This window comes from Diorhabda sublineata, chromosome 3, assembly GCF_026230105.1.
Source record: "Diorhabda sublineata isolate icDioSubl1.1 chromosome 3, icDioSubl1.1, whole genome shotgun sequence".
Lineage (NCBI taxonomy): Eukaryota > Metazoa > Arthropoda > Insecta > Coleoptera > Chrysomelidae > Diorhabda > Diorhabda sublineata.
The window spans coordinates 7,284,799-7,305,092 of NC_079476.1; the positions used below are offsets into that span (position 1 = coordinate 7,284,799).

Genomic DNA, 20,294 nt, shown 5'->3' on the forward strand with positions numbered 1-20,294 from the left:
CTCAAACTAACTTTACCCATTTACTCGACAACCATCTAGAGCTGCTTTAGGTCTTGCAAAAGGCAGTGCAGTTATTCTGGAAACAATAGTTCAATAGTTTTTTATACATAACCGTAATGTTTTGTTATGTATGAATCACCTTCAACTAAATAGAGTATTTCTAGCTTTCTAAAATAAAGCAAACGGCGAATTACTACAACCACCACACCATGTTTTAAAACAAAGGAATCCAAAACCTGTAGGATTTAGTGAAAAATACATAGGATATTAACAAATTAGTTCTAGAAGATGCAATTATTTATTATGTAGTAAATAAACAAATAAATAACAAAACAGTAGTTTGGGAAGTATATGGTGTGATGGCAAGACTAAGAGAGATATTTTTGAGAATATTTCATGCGTAGTTCGAAATTGAAAGTTTCTTTAACAACATTTTCAAAAAATGGAATTATCAGAATACCTAAGTTCGCAACGGTCCTTGACTGTCTAATATCCATTTCCAAAAATGTGTTGAATAGAAAAATAAGAAAAAACTAGTGAAAAGAACATCGTAAGTAAAGAGAAAAATTACAAAAAAACGTATATTTCATAATTAATCCACATTTCCTTAACCATGGCAACCAAATACAACCAAAAGGATCATTCGTATTTTTAATATTTGAATTTTTACATTTGATTCATTATCTAAATATTTACACTTTACCACTGCAAACTTATTTAAAACTTTGGGGAAATCATTAACTTCGGTAAATTGTGTATCAAAACCATTTCCCATTACTTATGGCATTAATTTAGTGTATTCAACAAAGAAAGGGCTCTTCTTGACGGTATCCCAAACTTTTGCGCAATAAAGTAACCAAGTTCGTTCCGTCAGTTGTACATGGGTCAAGGGATTACGAGTAGATCCAAGAATATTAGCTCTAAATTTTGCTACTAATTCCTCTAATGGCGGATGTCCACTGTAAATATAATCTAAAAAAAATTTTTTTTTAATTAGCAACCACATTACATATTTTACAGGTTACATTCTAATAGGAAGCCGTATTTTCCTTTGACGAGATATCATGCTTTGATGTTGAAGAATGTGTGTTATGATAAAAAACAGTTTTAATTGTTTAAAGTATAAATTGAAATATCCCTCCTCTATATTAAAATGTCACTGGTAATTGTTCGAAAATAAGAGGCTAAAGTGGTGTTGCCTCAAGCATTAATGCATTAATGCAAACGGTATAGCTACCGCCATCTATCAATAAAATATCACGATTCTACAATTTCTTAGTTTTTACACTTTTTGATATATTTATGCTTCTAAATGTTCTTGATTTTAGGTCTTTTCCGTTTTAAAATTAGTTTTTATAATAATTTTTAAAACATCGATAAAAATTGACGTTTCGACTTATTTTAGTTTCTATCAAAATATTTTGATAAAGCTAAAATAAGTCGTAAATTTTCAACTGTCTCAAAAGTTTGAAAAATAAAACTAATTTTAAAACAGAAGACACATAAAATCAAGAATATTTAGAAGCATAAAATATCACATTGACCTGCAAATTTGAATCAAAATTTCCGAAACGCCCGTCAAGTTTCTACAAAAACTGTTAATTTTAGATATTTGAATTTACTAACGAAGTCCCCTTAATCCATCCAATGGTAAAGAGAAAAATGGAGGTTGCCATTTGAAAAATTTTTTTTAAATAGCGAAATTCGGCACCATTTTCTGAACATCTTATATAAATTTTTGGGCAAGGTTTTCACAGATTTTGAAAGCTGTATGTGCCATTTGTCCAAATCCCAAAAATATTAGACCTGACTCACTTAAACTTAGAAATGTAATTTTTTTAGTGGAGTGCTGTATGTGTCCAAAAATTTCGAAAATGTGAAATAATTAAAAAATGGTGGACTTTAGGTATACTATGCCTAAGTTATATTGAAATTTTGCGTGGATTCCAAATTTTATACAAGCCATAGTATTCCGTTTAAAATAACGAAGTTTGGTTCCGGTATAACCGTAAATTCCAGAAAACTGAAATTATTTTAGCTGAATCGAGCATTTCGGAAAAACATGCAAGCAAATTTCCAGAACACTAGTCGTAGTACTTTCCCTTATACATATCGATTCAGCTCGTCGTGAAGGACCCTGTACTTTATGTACAGATATAATTATCGCCAGGACAATTTCCTTCAGAACATAAAGATGTGAGTGAATTGACAAATGAAGATCAATCTGAATACAATGGTAAACGTGTATTAAATTTTGGAAAACAAAATAAATTCTTAAAGAGTTTTGTTACCAGCAACAATCACGCTATATCTGCCAGCTTTATTGCAGCTCTTAGCATTGGTACCAACGGAAAACCAATTACAGACGCATTCATAAATTGTTCCGAGCACTTATTTAAAGACTTCGCAAATAAAAAACAGATAATTGAGAGAACCAAAGAAATGCCATTATCAGCTAGAACAGTCCAGCGTCGGCATTGAAGATATAGCCAAGAATATTGATTTGTTATCTTGTGACATAATTAGCATTGCAGTTGACGAAAGTACAGAAATAAATAGTATTGGTAGGCTTATGATAATTATTAGATTTGCATCCATAAATAGCTCGGATATCAATGAAGAACTATGATTTGTTGTTTCAATGAATGACACAACCAAAGGTACAGGTAGTTTTCGTCAAATACAAGAGTTTACAAATTTTAAAAATGGGCAAGTATTGGATTTAAAAAGTAAATTGTTTTCCATAACAACTGACAGTACTCCAAGTACGAGAGGAAAAACTGTTGAATTTGTAAAACTAATAGAAAATCAACTTAACCGTTTACTTTTATTGTTTCATTGTATCATACACGAAGAAAATTGATTTGCAAAGACATCTACACAACAACTTAAGGATGTAATAGAAAAAGTTCTTAATATCGTAAACATGATAATAGCGCGATCAGCATTAATATACAGGCGCTTTAAAGCTTTTTTGGAGGAAATTGAATCGAAATATGGAGATTTGTTATTACATTCTGAAATACGATGGTTAAGACGGGGAAAAGTTCTTAATAGATTTGTAGAGTGTTTTGATACAAATATTTCTTCACGTAATCGGTGGAGATGATCTCGAACTCAATGATTAACAATGGTTTTTAAGATTTTTGTTGGTAACAGACATAAAGCATCATGATTTCAAAGTACTCGAAGGAAATAGCCACACAATTTTGAAAATGTATGATAAATGGAAGAGTTTTACTTCAAAATTGATATTATTTGGAACTGACATAAAAACCAAAAAATTTCATTACTTTCCCTTATTAAATAGGGAACATGAAAAAGAAAATATCTACGAACGCAATTTAAATGTGTGCGAAAGCTGGATTTCGGTCATTAAAAGTGAATATGAAATTCGGTTTCGAAGTCTTTAGAAATGGAATGTTTTCATTTATAATAAAGACCGATGAAGTAAAAGAAAATATTATAAATTTGCAGTATTTTGAATATCTAAGAATTGACAATTTCAGTTTAAAAATGATTGATGCGGAAATATTTGGAAAATACAGGAAATAATCATTTTCTCATCATATCAACATGTTGGGCATTACTTCCTATGATGTTTTCATAATTAAAAAAATTGGCTTCGCCATTTTGTCCACATTAGGATTCACTTATAAATGTGAACAAATATTTTCACATCTGAAATTTATTTTAAGTAAAAACAGGAGCAGGTTAACTATTGAAAATTCAGTTGTGTTCGACTAAAAACAACTAAATATAAACCAGACTTTGCTAAATTGACGTCACAAGTTTAACATCAGGGGAGCCATTGATATCATAGAGAAAGTTTATTCAACTATGTAATTATTTTCTTGATAAAATATATCTTATTATTCACTAAAATGCTGTTTTAATACGAAAATATCTCATGACCCAAACGTCTATTTAATACTCGCATTTTAGTTGATTTTGACCCGCGCCTAAAAATGTTGCCGACCCCTGCCTTACACCATCTTTGTAGGAGGTAATTTTCTCTATATGTGTGATAACCCCATATCGTAGAATAGTCCAAAATTACCTAGTGTGATAGTTATTAAATCAGAAGGTCGTTAAAAAATAGTAAGGCCACAATAAATCAATATACGTGCATTTTGACTCAATCAAAACACACGTACCACTAGAACGTGGAGCTCTGGCTCAAATATCCATGGAAGGCGCTATGATTATTGAAAAAAAAACATCATATTTCCCTTGATAGAATTGTGTCGATTTCAACAGAAGGGGCAAAATGTATAACCGACGTAAGAAAAGGGTTTGTTGCTATTTTGAAAAAAATCACGAGATACTTGTTTACAATTGTATCATTCACCAAGAAGCGCTTCGTACACAAACAATTCCGAAAGAAAGTTATGGAATTAGTGATTACCATTATTATTGCCAAGAATTTTTATTTGAAATGGAAAGTGAGTACGCTGATCTTCTGCTTCAAAACAAGATACATTGGTTAAGCTAGAATTTCTGGAACCATTGGTGATACTCATACTGAATACACTGTTTACACCACCACTACACCAACACTCACAATTATACTGTCTGATGTGCATTCCGTTAGTTATCGTCTTCAGAGACTGAAGGTAAACAGTTTACCTTCAGATTTTACCTGACTGACAGAGTAAACGCTGAAGGTAAACTGTTTACCTTTAGTGTCTGAAGATGATAACTTGGTTATCGAACTTCTTTGAAGGTAAACAGTTTACCTTCAGAGTTTACCTGACTGACAGAGTAAACGCTGAAGGTAAACTGTTTACCTTTAGTGTCTGAGGATGATAACTTGGTTATCGAACTTCTTTGAATTGGAAATATTGGAGAAGTAGCCATGTGATCTTAGCTCCCAATAAAAGTAGTCTGTTTTTAATAACCTGGAGAAGGGAGACATGATCATTTTCGACGCTTAGAATAGCATTCCTCAGTGTTACGATCAGCTGACCAAACTCGCGTTTGAAGTTCTTTCCTTTTCAATTCGACATATAAATGAGAATAATCTTTTTCAAACATTGACTTTATCAAGAGTAAACTAAGAAGTCTTCTTATTAATTAGAACTTGGAATCTAAAATTAATACGTTGAGCTCCAACTAAACTTTTCCCTGGCTCAAACATTTTTTTGTGTTTTTACACTCCAAATGAGGTGTGGATTCAAAGAAAAAGTTATTAGAAACATAAAGTGCGAAAAAATTATGTTTTTTGTGTTCTCCCTCTGGCCCCTAGAGAAAGTTTACTACTAAAACTTTCCCCAGGGCCAAGAGCGGTTCTATGGACCGTACACCCGTAAATCTATGCTTTTATGTGATTTGTACAAAAATGTGCGATGTGTTTTGAAAAATATTATGTGAGTTATGTGAAGAAAAATTCAGAACTTTCTAAAAAGTAAAACGCATAAAGATCAAATTACGTAAACAACTTCCATCATTTTATTAGTATAAATATGAATAATGAATCTAGTTCATTCGCTTGTAAACTTGTAAAATTGTAAATTATGTTTTCTTGTAATAATAAAGTTTTTTTAAAAAAAATATTTTTCTTCAATCTTCAACTTGTCAGATCAAGGTAACGTGAAGGTAGCACAAATAAAGGAATTTAATCAAATATTATTTAAATTATGTTGAAGAAACCAAAAAAAAATTGAGAAGTAAGGTTTTTTATTTTACAATAGAGTTTAAGATCATGCAAAAAGATCAAATGGACCAACAACTTACAGTACTCCAAGTACGAGAGGAAAAACTGTTGAATTTGTAAAACTAATAGAAAATCAACTTAACCGTTTACTTTTATTGTTTCATTGTATCATACACGAAGAAAACTGATTTCCAAAGACATCTACACAACAACTTAAGGATGTAATAGTTGTTAATGTCGTAAACATGATTATAGCGCGATCAGCATTAATATACAGGCGCTTTAAAACTTTTTTGGAGGAAATTGAATCGAAATATGGAGATTTGTTCTGAAATACGATGGTTAAGACGGGGAAAAGTTCTTAATAGATTTGTAGAGTGTTTTGATACAAATATTTCTTCATGAAATCGGTGGAAATGATCTCGAACTCAATGATTAACAATGGTTTTTAAGAATTTTGTTCGTAACAGACATAAAGAACCATGATTTCAAAGTACTCGAAGGAAATAAAAGTAAGTGTAGGGTGATGTTTCAAAGACTTAACCAAACTGTAAAACCTATTCAAATACAGTCCCTTGGGTCGTGGAGAAGGTTTAAAATAAAATAGGTCGTGCAGTCCACGTTCTGGGCTGTGGGGAAAAATGCGGGTCTATGGACCGCACCGGGGTTCAACAAAACAAATTACAAACCCGACTTCTCAAATTTTCTAAGGAGATTCAAGCACATTGTGTATTTATCAAGTATGAAATTTAGTTTTATTTAGTGTACTACTTATTAATTGTAATAATAAAAGATTGCTAAACGAGTAGATTTGGTTCTTTTTTTTTTAATTGTTGTGTTCATATTTGGCTCTTTGATTAATAAGTTTGCCGAACACTACACTAGATTATAATAATAAAACAAACCTTGTATCTGTAACCTTGTAAATCATAATATTTTGTACAAATTAAGAATCAACACAAAGAGTTGTTGACAGTGACTTGTTATCAATGTACTAATACAGTAACATCAATCAGATGTTGGGTCAGTAACGTCAATATCAGATTACTGTAAATTGTTATTAAATGTCTAAGTTGAAAAGATATCAGTGACCTGAAAATATCACTACAACATTTGGCGACCCTTCAATTAACACACTGGGAAAAATTGAAATCAAAGCAATGGTATGTCCAGCTAAAAGCTCTAATCTCAATCAATTAAATAGATCTTCTTTGGAATGTAACATAAGTCGCCTAACAATTTATATGCGGTACCAGTTAAACTCATAGAAATTTGTAATCTCTTGACCAAAATGAAATCAGAAATTAAATCAAATCATGCCCAGATGAGCAAAACCAATTATTGGGACAACTTACAGGGGCTGGGACAGGGAAAGACTCTTCTGGAAAACTATAACCAGAGTAGATCTGCTGAATGTATTAATTTACGAATACTAACAGGAGTTCTAAAGGAGGACTGTCTCCTCAACAAACACCTGAAGACGCTAGACCCAGCAGATAAAGCGGCGTGCAGATTTTGTTACACATAGGACGAAATCTCTATCCACATTTTCTGTGGGAACTCCAGAGTACTACACCTGGGAGAGCTTGAAATACAAGACGAAGATTTTTGGCAATTAAAGCCATCCTATACTCCAGACTTTTAAAAGGAATGGGATAATGGGTTAGTTGGAAACACAGGGTTCTCCAGTATCCTAGCAATAAAGGGGGACACAAGAGATCCTTTAGGTCGCAGTGTATACGAGACCCGAAATCTATATTTACTTACATACATGACCAGCTAAAAACTCTAATCTCAATCAATTAAATAGAGCCTCTTTGAGATGTAAATTATAGCCAGATCTATTAAACCCGCCAGTTACGTCAATGAACATTGTTTATTAAGCTTTATTGTATAACGCCGACGAGGCACTTTGTAAAACATATAAATATTGTAAACCTGTAATAAATTCAGATTCTGTTTTGTCAATGTATTGAATAAACGTTTCTCAACGTGTAATTCGTTTTTAAAAACGTCTTCTCGAAGTTCAGTAACGTAATTCGCCTAACAATTTATATAAGTAACCACTTAAACTCAAAGAAATTTGTAATTTGTACACCAAAAAGAAATCAGAAATCAAATCAAATCATGCCCAGATGTTGATTAATTTTAATTGATATTAAAATATAGTTTTTTTAGATCAAATTGTTAACTAATCTATTACATTTTGAAATCTCACTTCCATCTCCATAAAGTACTTTTTTTGTTCAAATTTATGCTGGGGGCATTAAAAATAAACCCAAACAAATAGACGACTGCCATCATTCAAATCTGGACTTATGGCATAGAACTGTGGGGATGTGCCAGCAAATCGAGTATAGCCGTTATACAAAGAGCACAATTTAAGAGCAATCGTCAATGCTTCCTGGTATGTTTCAAACCAGATGATACACGAAGACCTTCTAATTGCAATAGTACAAGAAACAATACAAACAGAGAAGACAAATGCTTTAACAAAAGCTGAAATCACAGTTTAACCCCATATTCCAACCATTTATACACGGAAGAAACGATCGAAGACTAAAGAGAAACTGGCCAACAGACCTAAAAAGAGGTCTTCACATTGTAGCCGCCAACTCAGCAAAATAACCTACGGAATTGTGAATTCTTCTTTTTATTAAATAAACAATAAGTAAAATTAAGCTGTGGAAGGTTGGAAACTCCATTTAAAGACAAATGGGAAATCCAGAAGGGCGTGGAACTAGAATTAAGAGAAATGGATACAAGCCGGAGCCCTCATTTCATACCTAGAAAAGTAAAAGAAAAAAAATTCTGCTGGAGAGTGCTCCAACAGGATATTCGTACTTACGTGAATTCAAGTCGATTTCTGGAATCATAAATAAATTTATTGGATTTCCACAGTTATCACTATTTAGATAACTAATCAGTCTACCAGTACCTAAACCCATTTCAGATTTTAAGTTCAATTTTGACTTGGCAAATAAAGTTTGATATACCTAAAAGATTAAAATTAATTATAATTGTTAGAATGTATGTATACAAATTTCTACCTCTTGCATTGTTTTGAATTTTGTTGGAGAAAAATCCTCCATTTGTGCTCTATTATGTACAATCATTAAATGAGGAAAATGATCGGTTAATTCATCTTCTGGATTAGGAATTGTGGGTTTTAGCATTTCTGCAGAATGAAGGAATCTGAAAACATGTCAAATCTTACAGAACATCGGTGATTTGAAGATAAAACATATTACCTAATAATATTACTATCAAAAAACCAGTCTTGCACCAATATCAAAACATGACAAGTAGACATAAGAAAGGCGGTTAGTTGTAATCCTTGTATCTCACCACTATTTTCTAATGGTATAAACTCACTCACTAAATTAGTTCTCTTTGTTTCACTTTTGATCAATTCTTCCAAAACGGAAATAGAAGCTACAGGTTGACAATCTAGTAGAATGAGCTACAAAAATAATATGAGCATAAAAAAATATTTTTTCTACTACGATCAGTGGGGGATTTATAGATTTGCCGCCTGTAGGCTATTCATCTTTTGCCGCCTCTACTAACCTCTTAAATGAAATCATAAAATCAATTTCAATAAAATTTCAAGTGTATAATTTGAGAACTGGAGTTGCGTGTAAAATCCTTGATTATAATCATGGCAAAACATATTAAAAGATATTATTTTAAACACAAAAAATTTCAATCATTTACTATTTTTAAAGTAGGTGAGGTATGTTTTAAAAGTATTCAATACTTAGATAAAATAAGCTGGCAACGATTAACTTTGATACATATTTTTTGATTAAACTCACGGTTTAACGACCATAAAATATAGTTATTTTTCTAACAAGCGGTCAAGTGCGGGAAAGACACTTTACGCATGCGTTAGGAACATTATTTTTTCTACGACCGTATATACAAAAAGTATACCAACCCATTTTTCAAAAATTATTTTATTCCAAAAAACATAATAATATGCAAAGCTTTAACTGAAAACTACTCATTATTATAAATATTAATATTGAAAATACAATTTGTTGTATTCTGTAGTAAGAATTGCCGGTCCAGTGGAGTTATTTGGTTTCAACTGGAAGGTAGATGACGTCGATGAGGATGGCATCGGTTGCAGGTCGCACAAAGATGACGATTACGGCAACGGTTTTAAGTCATTTATAGTACAGAGAATTTTATTTCATATTTTTTTCTTCTTATTCTAGGATTCCTCCAAATAGCCCTCAGCGACAGTAGTAGACCTCGAGCCACCGAGACGTTTTAGGTTGGTTATTTCTTCGCCAGAGTCTGCTAGGAACGTTGCCGAAGAAAGTCTGAAACTGTGTCCTGTATAACGTTCCGGATTAGGTAGGCGTAAATATTTGCAGCAATCTCTGATGACATCTTACCAAAAGTGTTTACGCCAACGCATTGAACTGAGCATTTTCCATTCTTATAATGAATAAAAAATCGGCGGCGTGGAGTGATAGGTGGTCGTAAATCTGCGTACTTTTAAATAGTTTCCATCATTTATTTCTTCAGATAAAACAAATGATCTTGACGAATGATTTTTGGAATCAGAAATTTTCACAACAATTAAGTTGCCTTTATCTTGAATGTCGGCGACAGTGATATTTACTAGCTCGGAACTGCGGAGAGCGCCAGCCAGTGCAAAAATGGTACTCACTTTCATCAGGTATACCTCATCGGGAGCTAGCATAACCCTGGATATATCTTCTTTGGTAAAAACTTGCGCTTTCTGTGCTCGAAAACCAATATTTTTCTGTTTTATTTTTACTGAACTTTTTACCATCGAATAGCGGGACCATTATGTATTAGATTTCAAAACCTTACTTAAGTCTGAAAAATGGTCGTATTGCTTCTCATAATTTAGTCTGGATTTGGCAGGTAACAGCTCGGAATTAACTTCATTTGCAGCCTTCAATATGGCTTCTGGAAGTTCTTCGTCGGATGAATCCATTAATATTATTGTATCGGATTCGGTTTAATGTGGTTTAATTTAGAAGAAGATTGTTCTTATTCGGTCACTTCCAAGACGTTTTGAACAACTTTGACGTTTTAGTAACAATTACACGCTTAGGGTTGTCATAGCAACTGATATCAAACCCGGGTGGTTTGATAGTTGTTTCTCCTTTGAAGAATGTCACTTTCACTAGTACGGGAAAGTGACACTTTCAAAACTAAAATGCGTGCGGGAAAGTGGGTTAAAACGCACGGTCGTAGAAAAAATATTTTTCCTCAATCACCTGTTTGTATTATATTTACGTTACATTTTTGCGGGCGTTTGAATTTGCAAAATAATTAATTATGTCTTCGAATGAAATCTTCCTAATTAGGATTGATTTTTGCTAAAAAAAGCTAAGTCCTTTAGCTTTTATTGACTTTTGTTTTTTGCTGTAATATTAATATCAAGTGTATATATAAATAAATCAAGTGCCTTGCACTGTGACACTGTCTACATAGGACAGACCTCGCAACATTTAGAACATAGTCTAAAAGGTCATTAATACGATAAAAAACTGCATTAACGAACCATGAAGTACCAAAAAAACATAAATTCAATTATAAAGATTCAAAACTTCTTGGAACGGAATAAAATACACGAAAAAGAGAATTTTTAGAAATGATTCACATTCATAAGAACAAAAAAGCTATAAATAATAAAAAAGACCTAAATAATTCAACTAAAATTCATAACTCTATTTTGTAAATTGTAATAAAGCTACAAATTATTTGACTGATTAAGTGCTGCTAAATATTTGAGATGTAAGGACTGAAAATTTTTTTTTTCTTATTAGAGCAAATTTCTATTTTGATTTTATTTTTTTTTCCCGAGGTTTCGAATACTTATGTATTCATCATCTGGGAAATAATTAATCAAGATTTTCGGTAATTTTTGTTAGTATTAATGCTTGTATAAATTTTCAAACTCGTAGAATTCAAAATTCATATTGAACAGCGTCGCTTGGTAAAATTTATTTAATTCATAAATTTCTTTGAATAAATATAAATATGGCGTTCTTAAGACCATGGGCGAATGAAGACATTGAAATTGCACAGTGTATTGAGAATAAAGAATTTAATAATAAATATTTAGGATATACAAACAAAGCAAGTTATTTTGAATATATTCGAATGTTTAAATAAGGAAAATATTCAGCAATCCGATAATGCAATCATAATAAGAATAGATGAATTAACTAGATTAAATAAATTTTCCAGTTATCGAGTAGTCACGAAAGGGGTTACTGTGGATCATTCTTAGAACCGAAATTATGTAAAAGAAAAACTGAAATCAGTTGACAAAGCTACTCAAGATCTTACACGTAAGACAATTTAGTTTATATAAGGAAAAAAGGGTTATGACTATAGAAGTAATACAGCAAATGGTAGTAGATTATCCAGAATACAATTATACCAGTTTAGAAACAATGCGTAAATTTTTGTCAGTATGTGGTTTTAAACACAAAAAACTGAATAAACGGATGGCAATAACCGAATCGCCAAGGATCGTTCACAGGCCACAAGATTATTCGCGTCAGATATAAGACAACTGAAGTTCTAATAGACACATAATTTATCTAGATGAAGCATGGTTTGACAGTCACGATGTTGTACATTTCGGTTGGGAAACGCATTATAATAGTACACCCTGGAAGCAAAGACGGTTTCGTGCCTAATACTTCATTAATATCTGTTAAAAAAATTAAAAATTGTGCAGCTGATTATCATGAAGATATAACTGCAGAATTATTTGAAAAGTTGTTTATTGGACAGCTTTGACCCAACATACCACCACCAGTAATCGTTATGGAGAACGCATACTACCAAAGCTTAAATTTTAGTATTTATTTCTGAAAAAAATATTCTTATTCCTGTCAGCGATCGTAAAAAAGGCCCAACAAACAATGAATTGGTTACTGTTATTATAATACTCTTCTTAGATTACCTTTTACTATTACATATTTAACCCTATTTAATATGGGCAAACGAAAAATCAGAATTACGAAAATGTAATCAGTCACCAGAACTGAGTAAAGAAGTTGTAGAGCTCGTAAAGAAAGTTCTAGTAGCAGCCCGCCAAGAGCTTTGGTAGAACTGTGTTGAACATGTCATCAAAGAAGAAGATGAGTATGTGGTATCACCCTCTTTACAACCCTTTATAATTTAATCAAATGATAACTGTAGCTCAGACGATTCTGACTACCATTATTATTTATAAAGATACTTTGGAATGGAAATGTTTTTTTTTCTTTTGTTTTAATTGCAAATAATTAATTTTCCTTTATGGTTTTTGCTTTGAAATTTCGTTTTCCAGAAAAAAAAACGAATAGGGTACAAAAAGGGCTCAGTTCACGTCTGGTACCCTGTTTAAGCCAAACTCCCTTACAGGCAGGTACATTTCACTCGTCTATTTACGTTTTATAATGTAATTCATTCAGTTGTAGCAAGTTAACGAGGTATAATAATGATTTTTTTTTCTAAGTTCCAAGTAGGACTATATTTAAGTGCATCTGTCTAAATAACGGCGTATAATGCCGTAATAAATTTATAAAATGAGGTATCTACGCCTATGGTAGATCAAACAAAATTGTGGGCAAGGATTTTTATAATCTGCAGCTGATATTTGAAGAACTATACAGGGTGTTAAAGTTTTGAAAACAAAACGAGTTTTTGTCGATAAATTTCAAATCATGTGAACGATTGTTATTGAAACTTTTTGACGATTATCAGATTGATAAACTACTTGTTCTAACATGAATAGATGTTTCTCGTTTTATTCAGAGGTCGCTAACCCTTTTTCCACCCCTGATTATTCCGACACTCGATAGAATATTTTTTATTTCAATTTTTGAATTCTACCATCATTACTTAATAAAAAAGTAAAACATTTGACTACGCTAAAATAAATTGTTTTCGAGAAAAACATCATTTTGTGATAGTTTTTGTGATTATTTTGAAAAATACAAAACAGTTTCTTCCGAATTAACTTACATCGATAGGTTAGCACTTTTTGAAAAAGAGTTGTCTTCTACTATGCTAAAATGGTTTTCCAGAAATTCTTGATTAACACTTATGCCTTTCAGATGATAATTTTACAAATAAATGATGCAAAATAAAAATGTAACACATCTTAAACACAATAAATTAAAGCATCTGCTCAAATCTTCCACCTCCTTCGTTCACACAAACCCTGACTCTTCGCAGCATTGATAAGCGCACTTGCGGAAAATATTAGGCGTATTAAAAATTTCTTCTATTGCTGCTTGTTGGGGAGACCGGGGGAATTCCGCCACAACGGGTTATCCCACCAGAACTGTTGGAGGTGAATTACGTAACAAGCGCAGACTATTACCTGTGGCGCCATTAGTCGTAGCTGGAGTCATTGTGGAATAGTGTCGTTTAATGTGTTTTTTCAGCTTCTGATCTAACTTTTGACTTCCAGACAGCTGAGGTATGTTCAGACGTATATTATTATTAAATATGAATAGTGTGTTTATTTAGCAGCAGATTGATATTGTATTATTATGCCATAAACCTTTTGTGATTTTTATGTAATTTCAGATGGTGCGGGTGAGAAAAGAGCCACGGAGAAGGGTAGCTGGAACCAGGAAAAACTCCAGGCGATTTTACATCAAATAGCCGAAGGGAAATCGGTGAAAAGCGTCTCCATATTGTATAAAATACCACGAGAAACACTTCGTGACAGACTAAAAAGTCAAAACGCATCAAATCCTCGGATGGGTAGACCATCGGTGATCAGCAAGGAAGAGGAAGCAGTACTCGATCTTTTCTTCAAAAACATTGTCACAGTTATGAAAAAACATAATTTCCCTGCCTCCAGAATTTTCAATTTAGACGAGGCTGGAATTTCAGCTGGAAGACTGGAGACTGGAAACTTCACACATTTCATACGCGCAGTGAAGACGACCCAGTGCTGCTAATGCTTAATAATCATCGAAGTCACATTGCCTTGAACTCATACATCTTTTGTAGAGATAATTATATTTATATAATTTCAATCCCTCACACATCCTATCGACTACTACAGCCACTCGATACATTCCCAATATTACCAATCAATGAAGAAGTTTACGATAGAGGATTTCTAACCAGATCAAGGAGCAATACAAGTCTTAATTGAACATCAAGACGACGAAGAAGACAATCCTAGCAACCAAATGTCTGGTTCAGTCTCCAGTTTAAATAGTCTTCAACCAACTTTTCCTCCAATTGAAGCCAAGACTGGTATCCCTGGTTGCTTTGGAATGTCATCTGTAAATAAATCAGAAGGTGTGACAATACGACCAACAAGACCTTCCTCTTTTTCTACCAGATTCTGAAAGAAGAGAGATTTCATATGGCCCAACAGAAAAAAATCAATGGGAGTAAGATCTGGAGACCTAGCTGGCCAACTATTGGCCCACTTCGACCAATCCAATTCTGTTAATTTAAATGTACAGAAGTTCCATTAAGTTGATATATCATATTTTGTTGGGTATAAATAGGAAGGTTTTACAGAAGTTTTTGATAATATTCCCCTTAAAAATGTCAATTCCAGCCAATAAATTTACAGAAAATTTTTGTTGATATGCATCGGTAAAAGTAGCATACGGGTTTTCATTCGCCCATACATGACTGTTTCGGGAATTGAGCATGCCTTCTCTAGTAAACTTGCCTCGTCGGTGAATAATATTAATTTAGAAAATTCATAATTATCCCTAAGTTGTTGAAGCTACCAATTATAAAATTCCATGCGAGGTGCAAAATCTCTTGGTAAAACATCTTGTATCTTTATGAAATTATAAGGATGTTCATTAGCAATTCTCCATATAGTTTTTATTTGTATTTGATCTGTAACTGAGGGATCTCATACTTAAAGATGATTGATTCTCTACCTTATACCAAACGTTGTTTTCGATATTATCTGTACGGGTAGTTCGCGGACGTCTGGCGTTATTCCTTCTAATATTTAAACTTCCTGTTTCTCTTAATCTTCTATCAATACTGTCAAAAATGGAATGGCCCGGATGATGTCTATGAGGAAACCTTTCTATATACAAATTTTCCGCCACCCTCGAATTTAGTGAACTTTCTCCGAAAAATTAAATGAATATCAGCTAATTTTTCAAAACTGTAATCTGTTTTCTATATTTTTTTAATAATCCATCTTGTAATTCATACTTTCACATAAACATCACATAAATCAAACTAGAACGATTTCATTTTAACAACGCAGTTGTTCCAAAACCTCCTAATACTCTAAGTCAAAATAAATTTGAATTTCTAAGACATCAAATGTTTTCCAAAACGTACGCGTATCAATGCTGCGAAAGGTCAGGGTGTGTTTAAATAAAAGAGCTAGAAAATGTGAGGTTAATTCTTCATTTTGTATGATTTGTTTGTGTAAAATTGTCATCTAAATTGTATTGATGTAAATTGAGAATTTCTGGAAAACAGTTTTAGCGAGGTAGAAGATAACATTTTTTTCGAAAAAAACGTGTAATTTAACGAACAAATATCATTTTTCTAAATAATCTCAAGAGCGCCCACAAAATGATGTTTTTCTCGAAAAAAATTTTTAGCGTAGTCAAATGTTTTATTTTTTATTAAGGAATGATGGTAGAATTCAAAAATTAAAAAACCAACAACATTTTATCCAGTAGCGCAGAAATCAGGGGTGGAAAAAGGGTCCTTGACCTCTGCTGCACGCCCCTGGAAAAAACTAGAAAACATCTATTCATTATAATCGTTAAAAAGTTTCCATAACAATCGAAATTTATCGACAAAAATCATTTCAATTGTTAAAACTTTAACAGCCTGTATCTTGAAAAGAATGCGTTTGCGGAAAGTTCCTTATCCCGATAGGTATAGAGCATAGGCATAAAGAATGTCTTAATATGTGTCTGCTTTCAATGCCGACTTTCTTTTCAGAGCAGCTAGATTTCTAATTCTCTTTAGTTGCAATAAATGCATGTAATCAGACTCTTCTTGATATTCGAGCCACCAGAACGCCAAATCCAGTGCTTATAATACCTCACCATGAGATGGTCACAAGTCATCTTCTTCTGGATCCTCATTTGCATCTTTGTTCTCTGTGAAGTCTTCACCACGTAGTAATTTTTCAACAATTTAATCATCTGTTAGCAACTGAAAGTTTGGATCATCACTGTCCACATGTAGCCACTCATGCTCGTTATTTTTATCACAATACATAAAACCACTAATATCACTTATTTCAACCTCAATTTCCAATAAAAATTCATTATCATGCTCGTGGATTTAGATTTCATGTTTTCAGTGGTTTATTACACGATTTATGGAAAGTGTAGCTTCTAACAACAGTTCCATGCTTTGATCAACATATTTGAAATTGATTTTTTTTATACATAGGAAAATATTTTCTTTGTCATTTGTATTACCTGAAAGCACACAAAGCATGAGCTGCTTTCGGTACAGTTTCTTCAATATTTCGATAACACTCTGATCCATAGGTTGAACTAGAGAAGTTACATTAGGGGGCAAAAACTTCACCTCAAACATATCACTCATATTATTCAAAGTTTCAGACGAAATATGTGATGGAGCATTGACCAAAAGGACAAGAACCTTGCCTTCTTATCCACTATCATGCTGAGAATTTTTCACTTCAGGAATAAAAGTGTTTGCATACAATTTTATGAACAAATCTCTGTCCATCCACACATTTTTTGGCTGGTTAATATTAATGGATATTTCTCGTTTTTAAAATATTGTGGGTTTCTGGATTTACCTATAATAAACAACGGAACTTTATGTGTCCCAGATACATTGGGGTACACCATTACTGTAACACAATCCTTGCTCATTTTGTAGCCTAGAACTGTGGCTTCTTTTCGAGCCACCGATTACTTAGATGGCAAAGTTTTCCAATAAAGGCACATTTCATCTGTATTGTTATTGTTATCAATCCAAATAATATTCTTGAACTTCAAGATATTTCTGTAAGTTCTCAGAAAAAGAAATTGCTGCTGAAGTGTTAGCACTTAATTTTTCATCATAAATTTCAATTTGCCTTATCCCATGTCGTAATTTATAATTTTTTAACCATCCAGAACTTATGATAAAGGTTGGGTCACCACCAAGCTTCATATTTAATTCCAATGCTTTTTTACACAAATTGGGCCCCTAAATGGGCTGGGCTTCCAGAAAACCGTTTTTGCAAAAACCAAGTGTAAACAGCAGCTTCCACCAATTCACTTTATTCATAGTTTTACGATTTGAACTGCCTCTTATTTTTTATTCCTGTTATTATTAATTTATCAACACCGAACTCCATAGCTAATGCCTGATCCAATTCACCTTTTTTCAGCAGCATAATAATTTCCATTATATCTTCTGATGAAAAAACCACTCATTTTATTTTGTTGACATATTTTAACACAAATGCAGTTGCAAATGCAATTTCCAATAAAAATTCATTATCATGCTCGTGGATTTAGATTTCATGTTTTCAGTGGTTTATTACACGATTTATGGAAAGTGTAGCTTCTAACAACAGTTCCATGCTTTGATCAACATATTTGAAATTGATTTTTTTTATACGTAGGAAAATATTTTCTTTGTCATTTGTATTACCTGAAAGCACACAAAGCATGAGCTGCTTTCGGTACAGTTTCTTCAATATTTCGATAACACTCTGATCCATAGGTTGAACTAGAGAAGTTACAAACCGTTTTTGCAAAAACCAAGTGTAAACAGCAGCTTCCACCAATTCACTTTATTCATAGTTTTACGATTTGAACTGCCTCTTATTTTTTATTCCTGTTATTATTAATTTATAAACACTGAACTCCATAGCTAATGCCTGATCCAATTCACCTTTTTTCAGCAGCATAATAATTTCCATTATATCTTCTGATGAAAAAACCACTCATTTTATTTTGTTGACATATTTTAACACAAATGCAGTATACACCTCACAAAGAGTTCCACAGAATCAAATGCAATAGAAAAACTAAGTATACAGTTCAAAGTCAACCAATAAGTATTCAACGTCTAATTCATTCAGAAGACACACACTTATAAACCAGATACAAATATGTAATGAAGCAGTTTCTGAGAAATAATTAATGCTGGCTTTTGTTATAGACATTCTGAGAAAAATAATATTATTTTTGTTTAATTTTAAAAACCAGTTCTGATAATCGAAAATTCGAATAATCATAGTTATAAATATAAAAATGATGATTAATAAATAAAATAAAAGTTGTGAACTGTTTTTATCCAATTTAGAAAAATATATGTTGACAGAAAACCAACGCTCACATTAAAATGCAATTAATGATTAAATATTAAATATTAAAATATCTTTATCATTAATCACCTTCATTAATGTACATGTTGGTTAAATAGATATTAATATTATACTGGTTCACAAACCCTGTTGGATGTAACAAATATATCTATTCCTTGAGTTCTATTGAAACCTCTTTCTATATCTTCAACTGTTTCAATTTTAAAAATCTCTGGCTTCAATTTCTCCTCTGATTGCAAATCTATTTTTTCCAAATGGTCAGTTAAAATTTTGATGTCACTATCCAAATTCTGGGAGCTGGTTTCAGTTTTAAATAATTCTTGCTTCAATGTTTCAGTTAATTTACTGTGACTTAGAAGATTCATTACAGTTGATTTTCCTACTCCATGTGCTCCAACAACTCCAACTACAAGGAATTCGTTGTTTTCATTGAAATAATCTTGTAAAGATTCTGTACATATAATTCCTTCATCTATTAATTTCATGGATTTAGTCATAGTTTTTAAGCTTGGTGTTGCATTTACTGAAAAAAAGCATGTGCATTGAATTGTTTTAAGCTAATATGTTTTTGTTACCGTCATCTTTTGGAAGAGAATTAGAAGTTTCCTCTTTTTGATATCTTTTTGGTGAAGCTGCAACATCCTCTACATGTGGTTCTCTCGCTTTCAATAGTATTGTTGGTTGTTTTTTAGGAGGCTCACTGATGTTTGAAGTTGATTTTAAAGGACTTTCATTTTTATTACCAGAATAACTCCTTCCTTCAATCTTAGTGTGACCTGGAGATTCCTAAAATTAGCAAATTTGGAAGAGAGTTTTCACAAATTTTAAAATATACTTTTTCTCTTGGAGGAAAGAACTTTTTCTTTGGATATATTTTGCCCCTATCATATTCTGACATGTTTTCCAATTTTCGAAAAACGTTTTCCTTTAGATTTGCTTCTGCTTATATTTTGAAAAGTTGGCACTTCAATTATTTATAAGTCTTTAAGGCTGATTTACACGGATTCAATAACTGGCGCTGGTGTGACATACGTAGAAGTGGACGATATACATCGATGAATTAAAAACACTCGATGTATAGTAACGATGCATCGAATCAAACCGGTGTATTGTGAATTTTTCATCATAGAATATACATCGATGCTTTTTTATTCAATGCATCGAAATTTATCCTTATAAACTTAATCCCTATAAAACGACAAAAACCTATCGAGGCCAGTTTTCAAGATATATACTCTTATTCAGAATCTGACATGATTTGTAAAGATTTCAAAAATCTTATGAAGAAAGTTGACCCTCAATATAAAATAACAAGCAGAACAA

The 20,294-nt window shown here is 32.3% G+C and overlaps 1 protein-coding gene across 1 annotated transcript; it reads right to left on the reverse strand.

Moving 5' to 3' along the window:
* Positions 1 to 279: 279 nt before the first annotated feature.
* Positions 280 to 20,050, reverse strand: LOC130441643 (nonsense-mediated mRNA decay factor SMG9). Its single transcript, XM_056775418.1, has 7 exons — positions 19,807 to 20,050; positions 19,547 to 19,757; positions 19,097 to 19,494; positions 8,908 to 9,119; positions 8,707 to 8,851; positions 8,505 to 8,652; positions 280 to 972 (listed from the first exon to the last, which is right to left on the reverse strand). The coding sequence occupies exons 1-7, from the start codon at positions 19,867 to 19,869 to the stop codon at positions 779 to 781; spliced, it is 1,371 nt and encodes a 456-aa protein (XP_056631396.1). The 5' UTR covers positions 19,870 to 20,050; the 3' UTR covers positions 280 to 778.
* Positions 20,051 to 20,294: the final 244 nt, after the last annotated feature.

What these genes read in the sequence shown, in the direction of transcription:
- LOC130441643 (XM_056775418.1), bottom strand. Translation starts at nt 19,869, where the DNA reads ATGTCAGAATATGATAGGGGCAAAATATATCCAAAGAAAAAGTTCTTT. An exon ending in TCTTTCCTCCAAGAGAAAAA is followed by an intron (nt 19,758 to 19,806) that starts GTATATTTTAAA and finishes TGCTAATTTTAG; the next exon opens with GAATCTCCAGGTCACACTAA. An exon ending in TTTGATAGTAATATTATTAG is followed by an intron (nt 8,852 to 8,907) that starts GTAATATGTTTT and finishes ACATGTTTTCAG; the next exon opens with ATTCCTTCATTCTGCAGAAA.